The sequence below is a fragment of the Ctenocephalides felis genome, unplaced genomic scaffold (genome assembly GCF_003426905.1).
Source record: "Ctenocephalides felis isolate EL2017-DRISC unplaced genomic scaffold, ASM342690v1 CF-g0.4_SCAFFOLD_00845, whole genome shotgun sequence".
Taxonomy (NCBI): domain Eukaryota; kingdom Metazoa; phylum Arthropoda; class Insecta; order Siphonaptera; family Pulicidae; genus Ctenocephalides; species Ctenocephalides felis.
In genome coordinates, this window is record NW_020536999.1 from 88,448,770 (window position 1) to 88,461,957 (window position 13,188).

The 13,188-nt window shown below is 30.0% G+C and overlaps 1 protein-coding gene across 1 annotated transcript in view; it reads right to left on the minus strand.

Moving 5' to 3' along the window:
- Positions 1-8,161, minus strand: part of LOC113362873 (DNA-binding protein D-ETS-3) — a 46,399-nt gene extending 38,238 nt beyond the window's left edge. The window contains exons 1-2 of the mRNA XM_026605369.1: positions 8,089-8,161; positions 5,756-5,806 (exon numbers count right to left, since the gene is read on the minus strand). Of these exons, the coding sequence (XP_026461154.1) occupies positions 5,756-5,806; positions 8,089-8,161 (124 nt within the window). The remainder of the gene's footprint in view (positions 1-5,755; positions 5,807-8,088) is intronic.
- Positions 8,162-13,188: the final 5,027 nt, after the last annotated feature.

Here is a 13,188-nt window from a genome sequence, read left to right on the forward strand (position 1 = left end):
TTTTTTCATTAGATCTCCGAAACCGCTAGACCTGCATTCATGAAAAATTGATCAGTTCTTCATAATTGTCAATACAAGTAAAATGTTTTTTGAATTATTAAAATCGGACGCTCCGTTCTCTTAAAACTGAGTTACCGTTTTTGGCTCAATTTTGCCCCATATCTTCGGAACGGCTAGACCTGCCTTTGCCAAAAACTAATCAGCACGTCTTTTTATCAATACGAATCGAATGTTTTTTGAATTATTCAAATCGGTTGATCCGTGTTCCCGAAATCGTCGACGAAAATTTGTATCCGCACACACACACAGACACGCACACACATACACATATGGTATGCCAAAATATTCAGAAACCTTTGAAACGTAAAGATATATAAAAATTTTCATTTTCGATTTTTTTGCGATTACTATAACTTGCCCTACGGGAAGTTAAAAAAACTCTTTCCCTTTATTTAGAAAAAAATTCTTGTAAAAACAATATGCAATCATAAAAACGGAAAGTTGACCAATAGCGTTTATCACGGTATGTGATAATTGTGCCATTTTCCTTATACACACGGAAGTATGCATAAAACGCGCGAGGGGTTAAATTACACATTTGAATTATACAAGTATTTTGTTTTATTCATAACCTGTTAACTTTCAGAACCTAAACTAATAAGTTTTTTAAGTTCACTAACGCAACGATATAAAAATGTAATTTTACACATATTAACGGATTAACGATTAACGTTAACTTGCGTTAATTCTTCCGAAATGTAACGCTTTAACGTTTAACGAAGTTAACTTTTTTTGTAGCGGATTAACGATTAACGAAGTTAACTATTTGATTAACGGTGCCCAGCTATGTATATATATATATATATATATATATATATATATATATATATATATATATATATATATATAAGAGATCATTTTATCTCATTGGGGGAGAAAAAGATCAAAAGCTTTTCAGGACATCATTGCATTACCACGCCCTAATGGTTAATAACCACAATATCGTATGTATACCCCCTGTTATATATATATATATATATATATATATATATGTAATTACCGCCATAGGCCCTGCAGAGCTCTTCGATTTAGCACCTATCTAGATTCTAGGATATGTTACACAGTGCAAGTTTTTATAAAAACCTGTATAACTTGAATTTTTATTCCAAAGCTCATCGATTTTAGTATTTCTTACCTTGAAAGATACTTTAAGGCATATATTTGGCAAGTTACAACTTTGTGGTACAAGCGGTGCAACCTGAAGAGCTCTTCGATTTAGCAACTATCTACATTCTAGAATATATTACACAGTGCAAGTTATTATAAAATCCTGTATATCTTGAATTTTTATTCCAAAACATATCGCTTTTAATATTTTTTTCCTTAATTTGCAAGGTGTGGAACAAACGGTGCGCCCTGGAGAGCTCGTTGATTTAGCGTCTATATAGAATATATTGCAGTTTTTATAAAATCCTTACAATGTATCTTGAATTTTTGTTTCAAAACATATCGATTTTAGTCTTTGTTTTAATAATAGACACATTGCGAAAAATATCTATCAACATACAAAAAATCTCCAAAATCGCTAGACCTGTCTTTCGAAAAACTTGATCAGGTCTTCATTTTGTCAATACAAATAAAATGTTTTTTGAATCATTCAAATCGGACGCTCCGTTCCCTCAAAAATTAAAATACCATTTTTGAAACCTTTTGCCCCGTATCTTCAAAACGGCTGGACCTGCCTTGTCCAAAAACTAATCAGCACGTCTCCTTAACAATAGGAATCGAATGTTTTTTAAACCATTCAAATCGGTTGAACAGTGTTCTCGAAATCGTCGTCGAAAATATGTATCCGAATATATACACATACATATATAAATACGCACTCACACACACACATACTTGCATCCATTTTATATAAGGTATGCCAAAATGTTCAGAAAGCTTTAAAACGTAAAGCTATATAGAAATTTTATTTCTATTACTACAACTTACCCTACGAGAAATTAAAAAATTGCTCACAAAAATTCAAATATTTTCAAAAATTTCAAAAATCTTTTTTCAAAATTTTCAAAACTTATCAAAGCTTTTTTAAAAAATTTCATTTTCGGTACAAAAAGTTTCAGCAATTTGCCTTAAGACACGATGCCAAGCACCACTAGTTTTTATTTAAATTTTACATTAATATATTTTAGTTATTAATTCCCATCCGTGCCACCACGCAGCGCCATCAGCGCTTCCAAACACCCCTTTCGCCTTAAGCCATGCAACAAAAACAATTGTTCCATCCACCGCAAAAAATCACGACGACAAACGTTCAATCAGCGCGCAACCAAAAGATCAAAGACTTCGTCACCCCAAGGGGGCTCCCGTTGAGACACCTAAGGCGTTAAACTAGATAAGTGATAGCGCCCCATTATCGTACCAGTCTAAACCTATGCGCTTCGATGGTTTTCAAAGAGACGAAGGCTTAGAATGGTATGGAAAGTGGGTCCTCCTGCCGCGCGGGGCCCCCGGGGGCTCCTTTGCGGGGTGACAATGAATGGTGTTATTTTAGGCGTGTTTTGATTTGTTTTCGGGATGAACTGTTTGATTGTTCAAAGGAATAATATATCTATACATGTATGGAAATGTGTGTTGGGTGTTTGGGTTGTTCGTATCAAAGTGGTTACGTACGCGTACTGACTTGTGACTTTGAGGTAATGGGATCGATCACACACTATAGTAAAATCATGTATGATATGAGTTACAGTAATCGCAAAAAATCGAAAGTGAAAATTGTTATATATCTTTACGTTTCAAAGGTTTCTGAACATTTTGGCATACCTTAGAACAAATGGATGTGTGTGTGTTTGTATGTGTGTTCGGAAACAAATTTTTGTCGACGATTTCGTAAACACGGTTCAACCGATTTGAATGATTCATGACATACCTTAGACAAAATAGATGCATGTGTGTGTGTGAGTGTGTATTTATGTACGTGTGTATGTTTGGACACAAATTTTCTACGACGATTTCAAGAACCGATTTGAATGATTCAAAAAACATTTTATTTGTATTAACGATACGCAGTTAACGTATCGCGATTGCTTTAAAAACAGTTCAAAATTTCCAAAACATTTCATAGTAAAAATAATCAAATTTTTCAAAAAGGTCAAATTTTTCAAAAATTTTAAAATTTTCAAAAATCTATTTTTTTAAGATTCTAAAAAAAATTAAGTTTTTTTTAAAAAATAATCATTTTTGATCAACAACTCGATATACTCTAGAAACTCATTTGAACATGACAAATAGTTACAAAGTGTTGCCATATGAACAAATAATGTATCACTTTAATAAATCGTACATAACTTCTAAACCATTCGGTTATTATTAATGATGTATTAGGAAAATATGCACAAAATCGAGTAATAAACAATCTTTTCTAATATTAAAATGTACAACAACTCACTATACTCTAAAATCACTTCCAAACATTGTAATACAATTCTGACTTGATTGATCCAATCCGTAAGTGCATTTATTTATTACATCTCTTGTAACTTTCAAACCATTCGATTAGTATGAATGAAGTAAAAGACAAATTTGTTCAAAATTTAATAAATTCAAAGTTGTATTAACAACAAAAAAACTCTACAAACCTCGGTATACCCTAAACTCAATTCAAAATGATGAACCCTTTCAGAGTGTTGCCATATGCAAATTGATGCAACTCTTCAGCATATCTTGCATAGCTTACAAACCATTCGATTAGTATAGATGATGTATTCGATAAGTTTGTACAAAATAAAATACTTTGCAATGTTGTCTAACATCATGATGACTTACAACAACTCTGTACGTATACTCTAAAACCACTTTCATAACACGTTTTTTTCTCAACTGTGTGTGTATTTGTTACGATATTAAATTTATTGAATGTATAAATAGCAAAACATTATTATTAATATTCTCATTGTAATAATTATTAATATTATAACTGATATTAATTTTTATAGTATTTTATAATGAAGCAACAGCATTAAAAGAAAATTAATAAACAAGGGCCTATTGTACTACCTTGCGGCACACCATAATTTAAATTTGCGACCTCGGAAAACAATAAATTCTTAATCAGATATTATTTGAGAAAAACTAATGGTGCGTAGTGGTAATACAATTGTAAGTGCTAACATTGTTTCAGATTGTTATTATATTTCTTATAACTCTTAACCATTCGATTAGTATGAATGATGTGCATTTGTATGTATATTTATATATATATATATATATATATATATAATATTTATATGACATATGTCCTCCTATCGACAAAATAATTCGATTCCAAAAACCAATTCCAAATTAATTTGGAACGTTCCTGTCCTCCCGACTGGGGCGGAGCACCCTTTGCGATCGTAAATGTTGCACTTTCATTTATTTTCGAAATAAAACGAAATAACTTCAATTGAATTTAAGAAATAAATAGAAAAAAACTAAAAATCGATCTTTAGAAATAATATTTGCTTGGTGGGAATATGTGAGGTTATGTATACTTGGGTAAAAAAAATAATAGTTGATTTCTTTTGCGATTTTGGAGTATACCGAGGTGCTGTAAGGCTTTATGATAATAGACATTGTTATAAAGTATTTTGTTTTGTACAAGATTGTTTCATACATTATTCATATTAATCAAATGGTTCAAAAGTTACAAATTTTATAAAACACAAATGTGCTGTCCACTGAAGAAAAAGTATATCCACCATTAAACACTATTTTAAGTATATAGAGTTCATTTAGAGCAACATAATATTAGACAAAATTATGCAATATTTTAAGTATATAGAGTTCATTTAGAGCATTATAATATTAGACAAAATTGTGCAAAATTTAATTCTAAACAAACGTTCCAAAAACACCACCCACATTTATCGGATGCTTTACGATCTATAAACAAAATACTAAACAAATACCCTTTTTCACAAAAATGTAAAAAATTTTACTTTCTTAGGTTGGCACCACGTGTGTCAACGCTATCTTCACTCTGATCTTCTTCATATATAATTAACTAAACCTGTCCAAACCTTTCGCCATAATTATAACTATCAGTATATAATTACTCATTTAAAACTTCTGAAAGTTCTGAAAGTATCATCCACATTAATCGAATGGTTTACGATCTATAAACAAATGCACGTTTTTACAAAAATGTAAAAAATTTATCTTCTTCGGTTGGCACCACGTGTTTTAAGACTATCTTCAGTCTAAACTTCTTCATATATAATCAACTAAACCTGTCCAAACTCACACCGCAATTATAACTATTATTATATAATTATTCATTTAAAACTTCTGAAAGTTCTGGAATCATCATCCACATTAATCGAATGGTTTACGATCTATAAACAAATGCACGTTTTTACTAAAATGTAAAAATTTTACCCTTTTCGGTTGGCACCCTGTCTTTAAACCTATCTTCACTCTAAACTTCTTCATATATAATTAACTAAACCTGTCCAAACTTTTCGCCATAATTATAACTATCAGGATATAATTACTCATTTAAAACTTCTGAAAGTTCTGAAAGCACCATCCACATTAATCGAATGTTTTTTTTACGTTTTTACAAAAATGTAAAAATTTTACCTTCTTCGGTTGGCACAACATGTGTAAACACTATCTTCACACTAAACATCTTTATATATAATCAACTAAACCTGTCTAAACTTTTCTAAACTTTTAACTATTATTATATAATTATTCATTTAAAACTTACTCTGAGACTGACTTGTTGTATGAGAACCCCATGTCGATTTGTAAGTCGAATCTGAAACAAAATTAAATAAACAAATTAATTTGTTTATAATTAATTTAAACAATTTAGAATTAAACATAAACAATCAAATTGAGCAAATAGTTTCTCACACATGAGAAAAATATAACAATTAATCTGGGAACGTTTTTTGTTTTTATAAATCATTTTATAATAATAATAAAATAATAAACAATTTAAATTGTTTATATGTATACTAGATGACCCGGCAAACTTAGTTTAAAAAAGAGTGCGCGTAAGGATCACATGCGATTGAAGTAAAACTTATTTGCTACTGTACAAGATGACATTTAAGTAAAAATAAATACATCATATAACAATTTTGAGTATTGATATGAGTTTATCAGCAATATGGTAACATTCGTGATGCACACATTTATTAGTGTCAACCATTATATACATTTATATAATGATAAATTATAAATTATATATTTATAATAGCATTAAAAATATGTATAATATTTAAAAACAATAATGTAATTAAAGTCATACTTCAAATATGACATGATCGGTTTGTCATTGTAATTAGTATTTAGAAATGAACTTTCATTAAAGAAATTAAGTAATTGCTGATTAATAAATTCTATAATATTCGTTCACAAAGTAGATTATGTTAAACAACGCCTAAACAAATATTGTTTTCATAATTTCACTGACCATGTAATAATTGTGTTTGAAGAACTTCATGTAATTAAAATCAACATACATTCAATTACCGATGGTATTTTTTTTACTTTTTCGCTGGCGATATAATTTTATTCTTTGAACAGCTGTAATATCTGTCTTGCCTAAAAATATTTTCGATTTTAATAACTTCAAAGATTTATATAAACTACGAATAATATAGAAATAATTTCTAATCAATAAACTTACGTTTAGTACACGGCACAAATGTTTAATTTGTTTTATTATTTTTAAGGAACAGGATAAAATATTCTTCTAATTCAGGCATTTTCATTAAATCAAGATTTGTATTACGATATAACTTTAAAATGTTTATTCATCTATGCCGATTTCCTTGTCGATATCGGAATGTATACAACGTTGATGCCGGTACGCATACAACGACAGATCTCTATTCACATACACGAAAACTAATCACAATCGACGCGTATAGAAATGGTATCATCGAGAGCGAATGACGAATCATTGGCACTCGACTCTTATCTTATCGACTCTGAACTGTCGTAAAGCACTTCCGTTGCATTTGTACGGATTTACACCCCAGTCGCGCCTTAAGAAGTTTTACTTCAAAATATATTTAGAAAATTTTTAGTATTAAGTGACAGGGGCAACTTTAATTTTATAATATTATATAATTCTGATTGTAGAAGTATTTGGTATATAAGTGAGAGGAGCAATATTATATGGAAAGTTTACTCACTGCAAACCATGCTAAATATAAATATTCAGGAAAAATACTGATCTAAAACTGATTTCATTTAAATTAGATTGGCACATTTTGATATTCAAGGTTTTACGCATTTTATGGTCTATTACAAAATAAGGGTTTATCGTAGGAATGTGAAAATTTAGGGTTTTGTATGAAAAAATTTAAGCTTTTATAATTTTCTTGATTAGAATTAACACTGATCTAAAAACTGAATAAAAATTCAGGCGCGATTTTAGAGTATACCGAATTGCTGTAGAACTATACAATATTAGACTATATTGTTTATTATTCAATTTTAAACATAATTTTCAAACAAAATATTTATATTAATCGAATTGATTTAAAGGTACAAGAAATATTATAATTTTATGCTCAAAAATGACGGTCAACGTTTCAAGATGGCGCATAACATAGATTCTAATCTATTTCCAAATCGATATTAAAGTATACCAAGTTGCTATAGCGCATTATGATGTTAAACAATATTTTAGATAATTTAATTTTGAACAAATTTGTCAAAAACATCGTACAATTTGATCACATGGTTTAAAAGTTACAGTACGTACTGTAAACAAATAAACTCACATTCATTGCCTATATTCAAATACAATTTTAAAGTATACCGACTTGCTCTAGAGCCTTGCGATGTTAATCAAAATTACTAAGTATTTAATTTTAAATAAATTCGTCGAATATTGCGTTCAAATCGGACTGACCGTTTAAAAATTACAAGATATATAATAAAAAAATGCACATCGTTATAAAAATTCCTTGAAAAAATCACTGGTGATGGTATCAACCACGATCCGAAACGTCAAATATTTAGGAATTAGAAAAAAATAAAAAAATGGAAACACTTCGTAACTATTTTTTATTTTCTTACCTGCAAACAGCATCGAAAAATTACTAAAATTCGACCTGGTCAAATAATCGGCCGAACTTTTAATATCCAACATTTTTTTAATAATCTTTTACCACAATATTTTTAAATTTATTTTTGAATTATTTTAGAATTTGCAGAAACGACTGTGCCGATCTGTTTATTAAATTTGTTAATGTCCAATCACACAACATCGTGGTAAAGAATCACAATAACATTCGATTATTTATAAATTATACAAAAAGTTTGATTGTGATGTCCCAAACAAGTCCATACTAGTCCCATACAGGTCCCATGAAGTACCCAAAAGAGACCAAGTTCAAAAAAATAGGAAAACACTTTTAATTCTTCACAGACACAATTTAAGTCCTAAAACAATTCTTATGACCCCACAGTGCACCATGCACATGTACACTAATCATAACCTTAAAATTGTACAAACAGAAACGTTATAACCTCAAAATTATCTAAAAACCAGTTACAACCGCAATTTTTTTAAAAAAATCACTCTAATGCATTTAAAAAAGTCACGCTACATCAATACACAACGACTTAATTTTTTTTTTAAATTTTTATTACCACTAACTTCACACTACTTATCGATCTTTACAATAAAAATCGATTAATTTATTATTAATTTTTTTCAGCAGATGTCGCCTCCGCAACGGCTGAAGCGAGAATGTGAGTGCACCCTAATACGAGCCTTGAATAAAATCAAGGGACAGGGCGGAGGCAGGGGCGGGGGTGAAACTTCTGACAGGGGTGGGGACACACCGGTGGGACTTTTATGACAGTCAAGCGAGAATTGATTGAGGTGGAAAATATGTTATGAATTTGATAGTTTTTTTTTAAGTTCAAAATTTGTTTATAGGGAATTGATTGAGGTGGAAAATAGGTTATGAATTTTTAAGTTCATAATTTATTTCTTGTTTTAATTAATTATCGAAATAATATAAGCAAATAAATGGTTATTATAATAAATTGAAATGATTACAGCTGCTGAGCATAATTTGCTATGGCAACGCTTTGTTACAGTCCTTCATATAAACTGGTATTCAAAATGTTATGTATTTGTTGTACAGTCAGGCTTTTTAGATTTAAAACCTAACCTCAAAAACGTGCAAACGTTAAAAAGAAATGTTATCATAACTGCATCTTTCTGATGGCACATACGTGAATTTAGGTTTTATTTAAAAAACGCCTGACCGCACATCAAACACATAGCATTTAGACAATTTTTCTACCATTTTTATAAAGAAATGGCGTTGCCATAACAACGTTATGTTACGGTATATTTTATCAGAAAAAAGGTCCCCAAAAAAAACTACGTTTTTACAACTACCAATAAAAAACCTGAAGATGTCACATTTTACTTTTTGAGTCGCATGATTCAATAAAATAAATTTAATTGATAAAATTAATTACAATTAATAAAGTAAATCAAGAATGAAGAAATAATAATTGAAGGAAATTTCTAGAATTTGCTGTACGGGTTGATTTTGTATGAATGATGTTTTGAACATTGTGTCATCATCAGTATATTTTGTTTCTGACATTTGAAATAAAGTGGAACAAATTGTGCAAAAAGTATAAACACTGATGATGAAACAAACCTATCCCGAAACGTGTGTGACTTCCATTGATTGTGTTGCTAATTATTTTTAATACTTTTTTATTTTTGTTTGTAATACTATCTTATTTTCAATTGCATTATCATTTTAAATCGGGTGCACACGACGCCAGAATTCTTGTGACATATTTTCTGTCAAGCTATTATCGTAAAGTGAGCATATTTAATCGTGAAATATGACTCTAGCATTTTATTATTTTATTTAATTGTTATAAATAAACGATTGGATTTATCCCAATACATATATGTTTTATGTTTACATTCCAGAAAAATTGACAGAAAATATGTCACATTAAATTCTGGCGTCGTGTGCACCGGGCTTAAAATGATAATTTAATTGAAAATAAAAAAGTATTGATAACAATTACTAATCAATGAAAATTACACACGTTTCGGGGTCGTTTTGTTTCATCATCAGTGCTTATAACTCATAACTCTTGCACAATAGATTTGCTTCATCATTATTATTCAATTTTTTTACTATTTAATTCTTATAAATATGAGATAAAATAATCACAAGGATTTATCTTAATCGAATACGATACATATATGTTTATTGTTCACATTGCAATAGAACAATTTCTTTGCACACGCACATCTGATAACAAAAACTTGACAGAAAATATGTCGCAAGAAATTCTGGAGTCGTCTGCACCAGGCTTTAGTAAAAATATTTCAGATTTTATTAATAGTTAGAACAGATTTTCCGGCTACGTTGGCAAGTATTTTTAATTTTCTTTGATGATGTTGATAATTTCTGATCGAAGCGTTTGCCTTAAAGTATTATTTCTTATTTGTTAAAAGATAAAATTTATTAAAATTATAATAATTATGATTAAACCCATAAAATTGTTTTTTTCCACTTTACTTTCTTAAAGCAATCAGAAATATTTAATAAAAAAAATTGAAGATAATACAAATTGTCTCAAAATAAAATTAAATTTAATAACCTTAAAGTTATAGTTATAAAAATAATTTTCACTAAAGATGAAGTGAAATTTTAATATGCTAAAAAAACCTTGTTCGATAAAAACTACTTTCCAACAATCTGGGGATGACATAAATACATATCCAAAACGTACGACACTTTAATTAATTATTTTTCTTGACGTTTAAAGAAAATAAAGTAATTTGCAGTCAATTAGTCATGTTCCACTTAATACATACATCTGTATGTACGCCTAGTATATATATATATATATGTACACGTGAGACCTCGTTATTACTCACCCCCGGATTGAACCAATCAGATAGTGGAAGCGGCCACGCCCCCGGACATCCTATTGGCTAATAAACACCCCTTAAGGGATGTTTTCAACCGGCGCCGCCAGTGGGCGACGGCGGGTGATATAGAGCAAGAGGGAGGGAGATGGATGTATACGTATGTAGAAGGAGAGAGTAAGAAAAGAATATGTATTATGTATGTATGTATATGAATGAATTTAAAGAGAAGACAAATCATTGATACGTTTCAGTGTGTCATCATCAGTCTAGAAATCTTCAACTTTTAAGAATTTTTAACTTCTTGTAGGGTAAGTTATAGTAATCGCAAAAAATAGAAAATGAAAATTTTGGCATATCTTTACGTTTCAAAGGTTTCTGAACATTTTGGTAAACTTTAGAAAAAACGATGTATGTGTGGTTATGAGTGTGTGCATGTATGTGCAGATACAATTTTTTGTCTACGATTTCGAGAACACGGAGCAACCGATTTGAATGATTCAAAAAACACTCGATTCCTATTGATAAGAATATGTGCTGATTAGTTTTTTGCAGAGGCAAGTCAAGCCATTTTGAAGATACGGTGCAAAAAGTGACAAAAATGGTATTTCAGTTTTTGAGAGAACGGAACGTCCGCTTTGAATTATTCAAAAAACATTTTACTTGTATTGACATATTGAAGAACTGATTGAATTTTTGGTAAGACAGGTCCAGCGTTTGCGGAGATCTAATAAAAAAGTAAAAAATAATGCCATTTAACAGTCAAAAAAGATCATTAGGCATATGCACATCAAATTATCAGATATTTTATAGAGATTTTAATAATAAGCATAAATTTTGTTTACATTTTTATGGATTCCTTAACATAGCTTATCCATAAGACTGCAACGCGGCGCTTACGCGCTTCGATACTTCCACTTTCAGACAGCGATTGTTTTAAAAACAGTTCAAAATTTTCAAAATATAGAAAAAAAAAATTTTTTTGCAAAAAAGTCAATTAATAATTTCAAAATTCTCAAAAATCTAATTATTTCAAATGTTTTGAAGTTTTATTTTAAATTTTAGTTTTCGGTACGGGAAGTTCCAGCAATTTGCCTTAAGACACGATGCCATGCACCACTACGTTTCTCTTTTTTTACAACCAGATCCATGTTATGAGGGCGTTCAATTTTATTTTAGTATCCAATCCAGCTTCCATTTCGAATCACAATTTAAAGTAGAGCCAAGCTATCATGATTCCATACCTCTGATCCATATAGAATCATTGAAAAAAATTATTTTACGCTTCTTGCGATTGATATATATATTAGTTCCATTAACTGGAACTCGTTGTTTGTCATTCAGTTTCCTTTTCAAATAAGATTTTAATGTGAAGCCAGTCTATCGTGAGTCCACACCTCTGATCCATATAGAACCATGTTAAATTTTTTTTAAATTTATGCTCATAACCCTACTTTTCAGTATTTATGAAATTACAAAAAAATATGTATGGTGACATAAAAATTCAATATAAAAATCAGAATCATATGCGTTATCATTCTTTTAAGTCCGTACCTCTGATCCATGCTATCAATGATTTAAATTCATAAAAAACCTTTGAGTGCCTCAGAATATTCCACCTAATTTAAAGTTCAGTACCAAACTAACAATAACAAAATTAAATCTCTATCGTGTGACTTCTCCGCAGGAGGGCACCACTTATCGAATTAATATATGAACTACAGTCATCCCCCAAGTCAAAAAAAATAAAAATATTCCCACGATAATAATTCCACTGACTCGGCGCATATGTTTTTCCCCGACCCTCGATTTATACGACGACCCATTGCCGACCCTGACCCCGTAAGAAAGGACAGTCATTACCATTTTTTGTTCGTTGGTAGCAATGCAAATTAACTAACTTCAGTTGTGAATTAATAGTCAGTTGATTTTTTGATATAATAAAAAGATTTGCCTGAAGTTGGCAGTAAGCATGTATTGAAACGTTGGAAATGGATAGAATTTGAGAATTATTATACAAATTATGTTTTGTTGAGATAGATGAGAAAAATACTAACTAGTGGTGTATGTTATCGTGCCTTTAGGCAAACTGCTGGAACTTCTCGTAACATAATGAAATATTCAAAGAATAAAAATTAGAAAAAATATTCTTTGAAAAAAAATTCCTCAGAAGCAATCTTTTCGTCAATACAAGCAGAAAGTTTTTTGACTCATTCGAATCGGATGCTTAGACCTCTCAAAAACTGCCATTT